The sequence below is a fragment of the Carya illinoinensis genome, chromosome 8, assembly GCF_018687715.1.
Source record: "Carya illinoinensis cultivar Pawnee chromosome 8, C.illinoinensisPawnee_v1, whole genome shotgun sequence".
Taxonomy (NCBI): domain Eukaryota; kingdom Viridiplantae; phylum Streptophyta; class Magnoliopsida; order Fagales; family Juglandaceae; genus Carya; species Carya illinoinensis.
Window position 1 is genome coordinate 10,928,863 of NC_056759.1, and position 15,906 is coordinate 10,944,768.

At 36.5% G+C, this 15,906-nt stretch overlaps 1 protein-coding gene across 8 annotated transcripts; it reads left to right on the forward strand.

The window, feature by feature from the left end:
* The first annotated feature begins 1,314 nt into the window (after window positions 1-1,314).
* Window positions 1,315-13,030, forward strand: LOC122318483 (DUF724 domain-containing protein 10-like). Of its 8 annotated transcripts, XM_043135867.1 has the most exons (10): window positions 1,315-1,885; window positions 2,114-2,527; window positions 3,907-4,120; window positions 4,196-4,305; window positions 8,346-8,460; window positions 8,581-8,639; window positions 10,436-10,520; window positions 10,609-10,722; window positions 11,634-11,774; window positions 11,848-13,030. In XM_043135867.1, exons 1-10 carry the CDS (start codon window positions 1,421-1,423, stop codon window positions 12,543-12,545), a joined length of 2,415 nt encoding a protein of 804 aa, XP_042991801.1. In that variant the 5' UTR covers window positions 1,315-1,420; the 3' UTR covers window positions 12,546-13,030. The 8 variants fall into 8 exon arrangements, with proteins under 8 accessions (XP_042991801.1, XP_042991798.1, XP_042991802.1 ...); XM_043135864.1 differs by having other exon boundaries at window positions 3,913-4,305; XM_043135862.1 differs by having other exon boundaries at window positions 1,316-1,885; window positions 3,907-4,305.
* Window positions 13,031-15,906: the final 2,876 nt, after the last annotated feature.

Below are 15,906 nucleotides of genomic sequence, written 5' to 3' on the forward strand. Positions count from 1 at the left end.
ACAAAATGAGCACACTTTCCTTTTCAAAAAATTCAAATCTAATCTTTTACTTTTTACATATGACAAAATGAGCACACTTTCCTTTTCAAAAAATTCAAACCTAATCTTTTACTTTTTGCATATGACAAAAGGAGCACACTTTACTTTTCAAAATTTTCAAACAAAATCATCTACCTTTTGTATAAATCCAAAAAAAAGCATCAATCACTTTTGAAAAAATTCAAATAAAACATGCACATGTGAAAGATGACAATCAATCATCTTTAATATTTTCAAAGTTCAACCCTTTAATCAAGGCATGCACATGCAAAAGATGACAATCAATCATCTTTCAAAATTTTCAAATTTAATTTTCAAAAATATTCATGCACATGTGGAAAATGTATTTTAATGCTTTATGATAAAATATTAATTTTGAGCATTAATCCTAATTTCAAATTTTAAGAGATTTACAACATTACTCTATGACTTTAATGTGAACTTGTTTTCTTCTTGCTCATGCTTGGTTCTTTGATGTGCTTGATTCCATTGTGTGAACAACTTGAGGTTGAAACTCCTTTATTCTTTGAATTCATTTGTTATCACCAAAATCCATGTGTAGATTTATAATCACATAAAACTTGAAATCTTAAATTCAACAATAGATCAGTATAATTATTTCGTTAAATAATATTATCATGATTCTTTTTAATCTATTACATAATTTTGTTTTTTATTTTTATTTTTAAGAGTCAGTTTCATTCAGTGTTTTAAACTTCATACCGTACTGGCCGGTACGGCCGGTATATGCCATATCAGCTATTGGTTCGGTATAAAAATTATCCTTATTTTGTATCGGTTCAAATACTGTCTGTATCTGTCAGTACCAGTCGTATCGGTAGATATTTCGGCCTATAACGGCCTACGTACCGGCCGGTATTTTGACTTTTACTTTTTTTTTTTATTTATTCAAATTACAAATTTATTTTTTGACTTCTAATTTAGATCAGATTATTTATAATTTATATATATATATATATGTATTTATGTATAATTTATTCATATATCGATTATCTTAAAATAATATACAAAATAATATTAATATTAAAATATTTCATTTAATTAACTTGACCGATATTCGAAATATTAGTTTCATTAAGTTAGATGAGAGATGATTTAATGAAAAAAAAATAAAAAAGAGTAGCACTGTCACACTGAAAGATTTTGATGATGAAAATTCCCAAAACGGCCGCCATTTTCCTAGGCCCTACGGTTAAAACACTTCGACTTCTCGGGTAAAAAAAAAAAAAAACACCTTCCACCGATGCTTCAAAAAAAAAAAAAAAAAAAAAAACCTTTCGACCGGACGTTCCCTCGGCAGGTCTCTCCAATAGTATCCCACCTCAAGCAAATACACACACAGGTCAGAGAGCACACCAAAATGGGGAGCTTTGAAAGCAGCAGCGAGACGAAACATCTCTACAGCTTGGGCGCGGAGGTCGAAGTGACCAGCGCCGAGCCAGGTTTCAAGGGCTCTTGGTACCTGGCCACTATCATTGACCTCCCTTCAGTGCCTTCACCCAAGATGCCCCAGATGGCAAGGGTCGAGTACCAGACCTTGCTCACCGAAGATGGGTCCGAGCCGCTCAAGGAGTACGTTGACCTGGCCTTTATAAGGCCTTCGCCTCCCCAACAAGAGGTTGCTGCCCAGAATTTTGAGCATGGCGATGTTGTTAGCGCGTATTTCAAGGAGGGGTGGTGGACTGGTGTGGTCGTGAGAGTCCTTGGAGATTCGAGCTACAGGGTTTTTTTCGAGAACCCACCGGATGTGATTGAATTTGGCCGAAAAGATTTGAGAGTTCACTTGGAGTGGCTCGGGGAGAAGTGGGTTCGTATCGAGAAGCAGGTATATCATGTGGTTTTAGGGTTAAATTGGAAGACTTTTTCAACTTATTTGTCGAATTTTGTTGCACAATTTGAATTACTGTTGATGGGTATTAGTTTCTGGGTTTGTTTAATTGCTGATCTAAGTGTAATGTGTTAATAATCCGAGGATTATTTATTTGCATAATTGTTATAATTATCAATAAAATAGTTATGATTGTAATGATTCTTTATCCTTTGATTTCCAAAGCAAAGGACAGGTTCAGTTTTCAGCTCAGGGATGCCAGTAGAAGTGAATATCAAAAAAGGAAATCTGTCCGATGCTTGGTTCCCCGCAATTGTCATTAAAGAGAACGGGGATGACACATTTTTGGTGAAGTATAAGAGCTCTGATGAGTCTAATCTTGGTAGGGTTACTGTAGATATTCTCCATATTCGAGTTTCTCTTCCTCCACCTCCTCAGGCAAACATAAAATACGATGTGTTGGAAAAAGTGGATGCATTTTATGACTTTGCTTGGCGGCCGGGTTTGATTGCTAAACGCATTAATGATACGAGGTATCTTGTCTATTTCAATCGCACGAATGAGGATAAGATAATCAATCTGTCGAATATAAGGCCTCGTGTGGAATGGAAAGATGGGAAATGGGTTAGTAGATATCAGGTACTCTCTCTCTCTCTCTCTCTCTCTCTCTCTCTCTCTCTCTCTCTCTCTCTCTCGCACGCACAAAGGGATTGAATGTTGGGGTGGGGGGTGACACGTGGCAGTATAACGAGTTTGGGTTTGAACAACGTAGCCGTAATATGGCTGGATTGAGTCCTTCACAATGGAAATACTCTCTTCTCCCTACCCCAGAAGCAACAAGCCCCGCAACATAAGCGAAGCGAGCTGTGCTAGTAGTTGGAATCCAGTTTCAGCTGGCTCCTAACGAAAGCTTGACTAATCGGGGTGCTAGTCATAGTGGGTGGTGATGTTATGCTTTAAAGCTTTTGTATCTTTTTATTTCTTCTTCCCAAAGATATGGAATTAAGTGTAAATATCATGTTTCCCGTTTCAATTAAATCAGATTATTTATTTTTTCTCCGCAGCATCTTTGGATAAAATCTTTCCATTTGTTTTTAATCGGTAATCAAAATAAAAATCTTTCCATTTAAAAGGCACAGAAAAGTTCTTTACTTTTACATTACACAATGCATGCTGCTGATTTGAGGGTACTTTTGGAGGGTTGATTGGATGGACCCTCTATCTATTGGTTCTCTTTTTACACTAGAATATTCATACGTCTTTATTTATAGGGTTTATGTATTAGTTGGTTATATACTTATCAAAAAAAAAAAAAATGTATTAGTTGGTTATATCTATGAAGCATTAAGGAGTTTGATCCATCAGTTTTGCTCAAGTAACATGTACAGACATGACAATATATACCTTGGTAATATTAGGTTTGCTCTACTAAACTTTTATAGTGTGTACCAAAGTGACTATGCTAAAAAGTGGTTTTCCACCATTTATTGGGAAATTGGCAATTGGAAGAGTGATAGGATTCATAAACTACATTCATTATGTGACTTCACATTTGGAGGTATCTTTCTTGTTCAACCGGTGCTTCTATCTGAGTACAGATAAAAAAAATGTTTGTTTCTTAGAAGTATATTTGCTTATAGGTAGGTTATAGTACAGTAGTACTTACACTTTGCCTAAGATGTTACTTCCAATTACATTATTGTTAATTACTCTGAGAATGATACAAATGTGGTGCATAAACTGCTGAGAATATATGCAATGGTCATGGGGGGGTGGGGACTAGGCATCACTTGTGCCATCACCTCAGTGTGCTTTGGTGTTTGGATAACACTTGTAAATTTATATTAGAAAGTTTGCATGGAAGAGGTAAGAGTTGGCTATCATTACTAAAAAGGTTATAAGGATTTATTAGAGGTAAGAGTTGGATTGTATTACCAACGTTATAAGGATTTATTGGATCAATAAAAAAAACGTTACAAGGACTTATTGATAGCTTGAATAACAGACTTTTGTTTCAGGAACAGATGAGGCAAGATCAGTTTGCCAGTAACCCTGAAGGAACTGTTGAAGCTGAAGGTTTAGGTGTCACAAGGGATAGCATGAGTGAGAGAACACTGCTTTCTGCAAATTCTGTGAAGAAATCGATGGAGCAGTCAAGTCTTGGTGATGGAAAAGAACTAAGTTATGCCTTGACTGGAAACATGAAGAAAATGAAACTACCCACCCCTGATGGTAATTCTACAGAGTCTCATCCTTCAAAAAAGTTGAGAAGGAGGAATACCTTAGAGGCTCTGTTATCTTCTACAGTGTGCGACTTAAAGAAGAGGCAAAGCAAAACATCAACCAAAGTACTTTCTGGATTGGCTACCCCAAACAGTGAAGATAAACAATCAAGACATTCAGGGGCAGCAAAAGTTGTGAGTTTAATCTTCCCTCGTAGTCCTTAGTTGTGCTCATACTATTTGCTTATATATTGATTGTTTTGGAAAAAAGAGACTTTTATTAATTGGCTCATGAAATACCATAAGCACGAACTTCAGCAAAGCAATCAGTAACCTGGTTTATCCCTGAAAATGTGAACTACCTTGACTTGCAAACAAAATCTCACAACTTGCAACTCTTCCTATATCTCAAGCACCTCCCAATATAAACACCATGACCAAGCAACTGATTAACTATGAGCTGAGAATCAGATTCTAAATCAACAAAAAGGAAATTTAGCTTCATACAAAGTTTCAAATTATCCACAACAGCCCTTAATTCAGCCATGTCATCCATGCCTCTCCATAATGACTTGAAAAACCAACCAAGAATCTTGTAAATGATTCCTTTATAATTCCCCCACCCCATGCTACTCCCATCAACATTCTACTTTATTTGGCCTTCCAAAGTTTTAATCCACTTTTAGGACCTGAACCTTTGGACATCTGGTAGGAATACAAAGTAATCCAAGCTGATGGAAAGCATAAGAACCCATATGGGGGATTACCTTTACTGTAGAAACCATGGAAAGACACGTAGCTAACCAAGACATAATCTGAAAAACTAAACCCTCCAGCTCCACCAGCTTTGACTCCATTCTAGCCGTAAATTATCTAGTCCATAAACATCAACTAATAATAGAAGGCGAGAAGTGCTACAACCACAAACAGATTTTATAAAAATAAAATCACAAACTGACGTGATTTCATGTGATTCGTTAAATCTAATTTACGATAAAAGTTAACTTTACAATCTAACGTACTACATGAAGCCATGTCAATTTGCAAGTTTATTTTTGTGAAATCTTTTTGTGGCTAAAGCATTTTTCATAGAAGGCAATGTCCCAATCATAATACCAAATTGAGAACCTTTTTATCCTTTTGAACCATTACAAGACTTTTTTCTAAAACTGTCAAGCCACATATATTTTTAGTAGGTAACCAAAGATTTTATTGAATAAAGCAAAAGCTTAGCCCAAGTACACATGATGTATACAAGAGACTAAGAATTAAATATATATATATGTATGTAAATAAAATAAAAATGGTTAGTTATATTCTGTGTATTATCAACAGTCACCTAATTAGAAACAGAAAAGGATACAAGGAAATTGTGAAGACTCAGCCCATTAAAATCTATAGCAGGCACTTAAAGAAACAGAGTATTGAAGAAGGTTTTAAACTCTTCCATCGTCCCCTTGCGGTCCTTAAAATTTCTATCATTCCTTTACCTCCAAATATACCACCACACTAGCAGATATGAGCCATCTTTCTTTCTTTCTTTGTTTTCTCTCTCTCTCTCTCTCTCTCTCTCTCTCTCTCTTGATGTCGGGGAACCTCTCCAAGGTAGGGCCATTTGAACCCACCCCTATAGAGTAAACCCCAGTCCCATGCACCACACCTTCGGAAGTTTCCCTATACGGAATTGGTTAAATCGCTAGCTGTTCACCAGGGGGTGTGACCCCAAATGATTGTTTGCACCCATGAGGTGTTGAAACTTGGACCTTGAAGGGAATGATTCCTCAAGACCAAGACCTTCACCACTTGGGCCAACCCCTTTGGGTTAGATATGAGCCATCTTGCACGCTGCAATTTGTGAGCTGCCACATTGCTGATACAACCCATTCCTCTCCAGTTTGCAAAGAGGTCTACTATCATTCTAGGCATAACTGAAGACAATCAAGCTCTACCAAAGAAGCCATTTCATAAGGATCTAGCAACCTCATTATGGACTAAAAGGTGGTCTACAGATTCTCCACTCAACCATGATGATGTGACATTCCTTAGATTATCAATGGCGAGAATCTTTCCTAAGAACTTATAAAAAAAATATCTTTGCTAAGGAAGTTTTCCAAGTAAAAAAAGCTGCTGTTAAAGGTGCTTTGGTCCGCCAAATACTTATTAGCAGACTTGATAGATCACTTCTGAAGGGCACATACACTGATTAAGGCAAACATGAATATGTTGTCATGAGATTTTTGGAAAAGGAAATTTATGAGTCCAATCTCTTCTTCAATTCTATACACAGATTTTGATCAATAAAAATTTTTGATAATTAATCAAATTTATTGATCATCATAATTAGGCATAACCCTAGTACACAGATAGTATACAAGAGAGAAATACCTAATTATGACCTACAGACAAGAAAAGAAGCATACAAGTCATTAAAACTATCCCTCTCAAATACAATAGCCTTAGCCCAAAGTAACAAAGAATGTAAAAATAATGCCTCATTTGGTTACATAAATCATCTTATCTCATCTAATCATTGCAACTTTCTCAAACTCACACACAAAATAAAATAAACAATTCAACCTTTTCAAATTCCTAAACAAAAATAATATTAAAAAATTATATTCTAACAACATTTTATTCAATTTTCATCTCATCTCATCTGTGAAACCAAACGAGACCTAAGTCTCTAACCCCCCCTCCCCCCCCAAAAAAAAAAAAAAAAAACAACAAACCAACAAAAATGGTCGTTCTCTATTTTCAAAACATTTCCATTCCTCTCATTCCATATACACCACATAAGACTTAGAGGCACCATCTTCCAAACATCCGCTATTTGGAGATTTCCCTGTATTTCACTCCAACAAGCCAAAAGATCCACCACTCTCTTAGGCATCACCCAAGCAAGTCCAGCCTTATAACAATTTCATCCCATAGAGCCTTTGGCACATTACAGTGGAGAAGAAGATGGTTTGTCGATTTTCCATTCTGTTTACGCATAAAGCATCAATCCATTATGAAAAAAACATGCCACGTCAACTTGTCTATGGTGAGAATTTTCCCATGAGGCCAGCCAACCAAAAAAAGCAACTTGTAGAGGCACCCAAATATGCTTCCAGGGGAAGACAATGGAAGGATGAGAAAACATACATTATAAAAGGATCTAACTGCAAATTCTTGTTCCCTGGATGCATCCACAGCAGTTTGTCCTCCATGCCACAGTCCAAATTCAAAGCATAAAAGGTGCTGTAAAAAGGAGAAATTTTTCTCACTTCCCAGTCCCGAGCTGCTCTGATAAATGATACATTCCACTGCAGCGGGCCATTCGAGGGTACCATATAATCAGCAACAAAGGCTTCATTATGCAATGCAATTCTGAAGATAGAAGGATAAACCTCCTTTAAAGCAACTTCTCCGCACCAAACATCAACCCAACGTCTCATAATTGATCAATACAATTATGAGCATATTGAAAATAAGAGATTTATTGACAATCCACCTTGGTATAATTTTCCATTCAGGACAAGATCACATCTTGGAATCTCACCAATTGATTCTTTTCACTATGCGTAATAACTTCTTTTTCTCTTCTCAATGTTTTTATTCCAAATCAAAAGTTTAAAGTTCAAAGGCAAGGAAGTTGAAGAAGTATGCAAAATGCGTTCTTGAAGATTTGAAAGCCAACATGGGATTCCATAATAGATCTGAAATATCTTATAGTATATTTCATGGAAATACATTTACCTTTAGTGTCTTGTTTAAACCTTAAAAAACAAACTGGAACTCTATTGTAAGACTATATAAATTGAAAAGATAGTTGCCATCGCCGGCCAAACCCTTTTGATACCTAGAATTGTTAGCTGATTTCCCATTGTAGAAGCATTTTTTAAAGTACAATATAAACAAAATTTTTGTATGCTTGCAAAAACTTTAATGAGACCTTGTCTGTTTGGCTTAGTTGGGGTAGATCTCAAGGTGCAGTTTTGCATTCTTATGATATCCATCGAGGACACCCTTGTACTTGGGCTTTTGCCTATTCCTGCAATCAAGAAAATCTTATTTACTGATCAAAAGAAAGATATCCATCGAGGACAACATGATGTAGATTCAACCTCTCTACATCAGTGTCTTTTTTCAAGTCACCTTGAGGGGCAATGATAATCATCTCATAATTTATCTTCAGTTTGGTTTCTTCTGTGGCCTGATAATTCTTTTAAGAGCATTTTCATTTCCTTGTGTAGTGGACTGGGCAACAGAAGCATGGTCAATTAGACAGTCAAGAAACAAATACTATGAGAAGTAAGGAGGGAAGATCTACAAAATCACAAGTAAAGAGCCCACTGTCTTCAGCAGCAGGTAAATACAGTCATAAATGCACATTGCATTGATTGGATTTTCTAGGCAAAGTAGATAGCCATTATAGTGCGTGCAGAATTATAGCCTTTTCTACAGTAAAGAATGTTTACATCTAATTAGATGCAGGTAAGGAGGACAATGGAGATGCTGGCACTGCAGAAGAAATTGTTCATGAAGACGTAAGTAAAGAAGCTGAAATACCTGTCATCTTATGTTTTGAAGCTATGGGGATGGGGGGTTCAGATCAAAAGAAGAATAAAAATTGTCCTACCCACTGAGGGTTTCTATCGATAGTGCAAAATTTCTTTCTTTCTTTCAATCAAACCCTCCTAAACATTAAAAAAAAAAAAAAAAAAAAACTCATTAGAAAAAAAAAACTCATTAAAAAACACTTTACTTTGGTGTGGAGATGGCCATAACAGACTGCCTCTCACCAAAGGTGACTCAGGAATTGCTGACGAGTTGCGTAGTCAATGCTCTTTTTCGTCAAATTGACAGCACCCACTACAGAACCTGAGGTATTGCCGAGTTTTGGGGGAGTTTCCATTATCCCCAAAATTCAAATGGCGACCATGGTTCCACCACCCATGTTGGAGGGACTTGGTGTACCTCTTCAGGCATCTTGTGGATCGACACATAACTTTGGCCAAGGTGGTGACAACATCAATAGTGCTGTGGAGGAGATGTGAGTTTTATGAACTAGTGTGGAGGAAGGGATGGGGTTGTCATTGGTGCCTTGCAAGGGGGAATTTTTAGGGTCCATAGTTTGGAGAGGAGACTGTAGAAGATGTTGTCCCCCTGATATCCCTCCCACCGATTAACAATATAGCTGATTCATCATCGGATTGAGTTTTGGACAAAGCAAATGAGATACAACAGTGTGTGGGGATTACTTGCAAAGGATTCGAGGACCAATTCACAACACTACTCATTGTAATGGAGGCGGATCATGCACTTGGCGCAAAATTAAGATCTAACAAGAGCAGAGAGTTAAAGCACTTACTTGGGCAATCAACTATGACGAGAAGAGAGGTAGTTCAAGTTGAGGGAGGACCAAAGGGCAGACAGAACCAATTGTCTATTTTTAGCAGGCTTGTTTGGAGTTTACAGTATTGAGGAGTGTGTTGGGGAATTTACAGTGGCTTGGTGTATGGGCAAAATCAGGTTTCATGGTATAGGCATTGGTGCACTGGTGGTGGTTTGGGGCAGGCACATCTTTGGGCTTGGGCTAGGGCTAGGGCTTTGTTAGGTTCATTTTCCTAGATGGGTTTATCTATTTTTGCACCCCAACTAGGTGTTTTCTTTTATATACATCCTGTGTATTTGGCTATGCCTATTGGCATTAATAAATTTTTATTTATCACAAAAAAAAAAAAAAAAAAAAAACAATTGGTACAAATCCTTGGTAGAATTTATCGGTGGGAATATCATATCCCTTATACTGAGATTCATCTAATTTGTGTCAGAACTCAGCAGTATATGACGACCAATTATCATATGATTATCGAGTGTCTACACCAGAGGTCAAACTTGGTTCTTGTTGTCAGGAATAAGAAAGAGAAAGAAAAGGCGAATCTGTGCGATTACCCACCATGCCACACTTTGTAGGCAAAGTAGATAGCATTCTAGTGTGGGCATGCATTGAATGTGTGTATGTGTGGTATAATTCCTCAAACCAGGTTAATTGTTAAGTTAATTTACATGTTGCACCCCCAGCCCCCAAAAATATTGCCTTTTGAATAAAAATTTGAAGATTTCTATGGCTTTTCTCAATTGAATTGATATGTTAGAGCCTACTGTTGGAACATGTAATGAACAGGAAGTATATTGGATTATCTGCTAGATGGCTTGGGCTTGTGTCAAGGCATGGCAATACTTTTAGTGGAAGGTCCATCATAGTGGTTTTGTCTTTTCTCTAATCCTGTTTTTGACTCAGCCCAGCGATATTGGTTATGATGTTTTTCTTATTGTGCAGAAGATATGTCCACATATATCTGGAGGAAACAGCATTAAAAGAAAGAGAGGAAGGCCTCGGAAAGTAGTGGTCACAATCTCAAAAGGTTCAGAGGAAGCTATATAATAGTGTCAAGCATAGTTACTGGACAGTTCTCATTTTTTACCGAAATCACTGTGCTTTACGATTTGTAGGTAAGGAGCAGAATGGAGCTGGAGGTGCTGCTGATGGAACTGTTGTAGAAGTTCTTCCAACCCAAGGAGTTGCTTCATATATGCTTACGGAGGGGAAATCTACAGGTACAACGGGTGTGCAATCTTAGTTCCTTCTTTCAGCCCCCTAGTAAGGAGTTACCGAAAGCTTATCAGGAACCAGAAGCTTTTATAACTTCCATGGGTATAGTAACTAAGTGAAAATATTATACTAGCCCTTAAATTTTAGAACAGAAAAAAAATTCAAAACTAGAAGCTTGTGAAGCAACTAAATTTGCACATGTCAAGAAAAAAAATAAGGTAAAACCCTAGAGTGATAAGCTGAATTTAAGATGGTTGAGGGACTAGTTGTGATTAGGCGCTTTTTTTTTTTTTTTTTTACTTGTAAAAAAAAGTTGTGATGATTAGTCCCTCAACCATCTTAACTTTGTGAAGCAACTCAAAAAGATATGTCAAGAAAAAAATAAGGCAACACCCTAGAAGGATTCGGTGAATTTAAGATGGTTGAGGGACTATTGTGATGAGGCTTTTTAACTTTTGGTGTGGATATGTTTCTTTTATCCTTCATGTCATCAAAAAAATGTTTTTTTTAATCCTTCATTTATAGTTTTCTAGTCCAAGGAGAGTGAAAGAAGTCTTGGAATTTTGTGATAGGCACTCCAGGGCTCTTCTCCCATGGTTCCTCAACAATTAAATAGAGTATTAAATTCTTTGTTTGTATGAGATATTTCCTAGGGAAAGGTTACATGCTTTAAGCATGTACTGAACAACTTCAATTTTTCTGCATTTGGTTCTCCTGTAAAAAGGACCTTTATTCCAACACATCTTTGAGAATTCACATGTGAAGAAAAAGGATGAATCGATTGGGAATAATTGTCGGAAACACATTTCAGATTAATAAAGCAAATTCCCTTTGCCTTGCTCTTCATTAGGACCAAATTAGGTGGGAGAATTACTTACAACGTTATACCATGTCCGGAACTAAAGACAGTGCTTGCATTTTGTAGACTCTCACGATGTATCAACAGCAAATAATGTTGGCATGACAAGCCTTGCAGCATCTGGCAATATGGATGATGATGATGATCAGCCTCTATCAACATGGATCGATGGAATGCTGCAATGTCCAACAATTATCAAAGAGTCAAGTAAGCTACTTTGACATTCTGATCAATTCCCTGCTGTGGTAATATGCCCTGATTATATTTTCCTTCTGCATAGAACTATCGCCTGTTAGGACTGTCAATGAATGCAGTGAAGTAAGAGAACAGAATATTGATATTGCGCAACAAGTTCGTGCAGCCGATGCCACCAGTGACTGTGTGTTGGATGATAATAGAAGCTTGCCATTTGTGAAGAGTTCACCTATATGGAAGACAATTGAAGGTATGGAAATATTCAGATTAATGCCACAAGATCCACACTTCCATCCTTTGGGTAAATGCAAAGAGGAGTATCGAGAGGGATTGGCTGTTGCTAATATGGTAACCTTTACCAGTTTGGTTGAGAAAATATCCAAGTTGCGTTTAGATGACTCTAGGAGCATTTTTTATGGCTATTTGGAGAGTCTTCATGAGATGGAAAAGCATGGATTTAATGTTACAGTTTTACAAGGTCGTATGAATAAATTGCTGTCAATTAAAGATAGAGAAGGGCAGATATTGAACGAGTCCAAAGATGCGGAGTTTAAGATATTGCATTATAATCAGGAGAAAACACTTTTGGCCGAAGAGATGACCAATATTACTACGCAGATAACTAAGCTACAGGTAGAACATACGCTAATCGAGTCAAAAATGAAGAGTAAAGAACTTGAAATTTCCAGGTTGCAGAAGCGTGTGGACTCAATCAACGAGGACATTCAGAGTGCCCAGCTTGATTTTGAGAAGATAGCTGCCGCCCCTTGGAAATTGGGGTGATATCCTCTTCGCCCTCATTTGGTGAAAGCTCCCTTGAGGGCATGAAGATGCTGCCCTACTATGGAAGTTGTTGACTTAGCACATTAGAGTAGCTTTGTAAATGGATTTTAGCTAGTCTCAATACGCCAAATCTCAGTGATAGATAGCAAGTTTGGTTTTTTTTTTGGATGGCTTTTTGCCTCTTGATTTTGGTTATATAGTCTTTTGAATATACATGGTTAATTAGTGATTGATTTTTTGTTGGCTCTTCGCTCCTAGTCTTGGTTGTGGTGTGTAAGTCTTGATATCTGGCATAAGATCAAGCATGGTGGCATGGTTCTTTAGGGGTACAAAAAAACGATAGAAATCATGCAAACAATTATTTCCTATTGTTTAGCAAATGTAATTGCAATTGATCATACATGGGTACTGATGACAGACCTAAGAACTATGTAATCTTGGTAATAGTCTTATAATTTGATCAGCTTTAATTTCGATTTGAGTAACCTTGTAGGTCCCATCCAAACTCTCAATCCCAAGGGGCCAAGTCCTTGGTGGTTGGTGGATGGCCATCATAACGGATTTAGAGCATTCTCATCATATTCTCCATAAAATTTTCTAAATTTTAATTAAAATACACCATTCGATGAATTTTATTCCAAATTTTATCAATCTTTTAAAAATTTCATACATCACATTTTCTAAAAATTTCTCATTCTTTAAAATACTATTTCCTTATTCTTTCTTTATAATTTTTTTTCTCACTTCTATTTACAATCTTAACAATGATCTATTTTGTCTTTTTTTTTTTTTTTGGATTAAGCAATATCAGCTTCTACATAAATTTAATTAAAAGATGATTTTTTCATAAATCGGTACGAGAATGCTTACAAAAATATTACGAATTGCATAATAATTAATATTCGCCTTACAAAATAGTCAAAAAACAAAAATTACATGTCACATGAATGGAAAAAAAAAATTATAATTACATTCACTTAAAAATGACCATAATTTAAGCCTAAAAGTCTATTACATGTAAACATAAGCTTATTCAGAATTTTTGAAAATAAATTGTGAAAACAGAAAGCCACGACATCGAAATTACAATAATCAAACTCATTTTCTCCAATTTTCTCTTACACCTCTCCAATTCAATTTCGAGTTGATGTCTAGCAGTTTGGATATTCATTGAGGCTTGTATGTTATGAAGGTTGGTTTTTAACCAATGAATTGTCATATTGGCATATGTTGGTATTTTAGGATCATACCAACAGAAAAATCTGCAAGCTTGCCCAACCTGCACAAGTGACAAGTATTAAATTTGTTATTGTCCGAGGTACCACAATAATGGTATTAAAATGTGTAACAAAGATGATTTCGATTTTTACCTCATAGTTTACACAATTGAAAAAGTGGCAGCCTTCATTATCCTTAGTATGAGTAGCTCGTCGACATGCTTTAATACCACAATAACATACTGAGTATTCATACTAACAATAGTTTGTTGATCGTGAAATGTTGATAGTGCTACTACTTGACCTAGGTATTGGATAGTGTTATCTTTGGGTATGCTTTAAGTTTGTGGACAAACAGTGAGCATTTCCAACCACGACGCCCAACAATGACAACTGAGCGGGTCAACAACCAATATCATGCCAAACGACACAAAATGGAGAGCGTGGTTTTTCCATCGCGGTATCAGGAACCGAATAGTAATATTTAGGAAATTTGGCCACCCTTGAATGGCTGGAACAATTAGTTGCTACTACTTGTTAGTCGTCCCGGTTACCTAGCGATTGAGGAAATTACCATAAATTTCATATATCCTCACCAGGTTTTATCATCATCGCAGTCGAGAGTTTAATTTATACATTACTTCTCTATTACAATATAACACAAAACAATAAAATAACACAAATCAATGAAACAGAACTGACCAATTCACATATTCACACAAAGTAACAACCAAATAGCATGCAAATCACGATAATGCTAAATAAGAGTGCACATTCCCATTCGGTGCCTTTATATTGAATGTATAAATAAATGGGGTTCAAAATAGTAGAAATATTGATAGCATGCATAAGTGAGGAGCCCAATATTGAATGGCTGCAAAACCTCACGTGAACCTCGATTGCCTTTTGTGAAAAGTATCACAAATTGCAATATGACCATCCAGGTGAGAATTATCCCGCCATATCGATGAGGTCATATTAACACTTGTGAATTAGACCCCACTATAATACCATCATCACAACCTAATAACAACCCTCCTCCCCCGAGAGATACCAGACACTGCAAAAGACCCAAAACACAGATCAAATTACCCCGGAAAGTGCAATGAAAGTGCACATAGCAATCAAACTGCACATAAGTAATGACACAACACATAGCATTGAAACTAAAAAAATTAATTGAAACAATATATTGCAATGGGTTTGCATAGACCAACCCAAGATATTGAAACAGATCAAAGTATCACAGCACATAAGCAATGATACATCACATAATATTAAAATTTAAAAAAATAATTGAAACGGTCTTCACAGACCAACCCAATAGATTCTCACAACTACAGAATGATGAAGGAAGCAAAAAAAAAAAAAAAAAATTGTAGGGATACAGATTCTCACAACTGTAGAGTGATGGGTTTGTATAAAAAAATTTGTAGCTATACAGATTCTCACAACTATATAGACCAACTACAGATTCTCACATCTACACAGATCAGGCTTGTATTAAAAATAAAATAAAATTTAAAAACAACACAACCAAAAACAATAACCAGAAAGCATATGGATGAGTTTGTGTGTTATGTGCAAATAAGATTAAACTATAGAGTGATTAATTGTAGCTATAATATTGAAGCTCGATGGCCAGCCATGGAGGATCCAAATTCTCACAAAGTCCAGCGATGGAGGAAGCTGAAACATATTAGAAATGCCACAAATAACTTTGATCTAAACCACAAATTACAAAGATCTCAGTATAAATAACAAAAGAAACCCACAAAGATCAGAGTTAATTCACAAATGAGAGATCCAAAAAAAGCTAGGGTTTTAAGTTAGCAGGATCAGATTTCGAAATACATATAACCATAGAGGAAACCGAGAGTGAGGGATATGAAGAAAAGCTTGGTGGCTAGCCATGGAGAATCCCGATTCTCACAAAGTCCAGTGATGGAAGATGCCGAAACATAGAATGAGTGAGAGAGAATGGAGAAATCCAGCCATGGAGGAAAACCAATAGTGAGGAATATGACTTACAAAATGATGTTCGAAGAAGAGGATGCACTCGAAGGTGGCTGTGTTGCTAGGGTGGGGCGATATGGACGAGGGCACCCAACCGTCAAAGGGAGAGGAAACACGGGACAGGAACC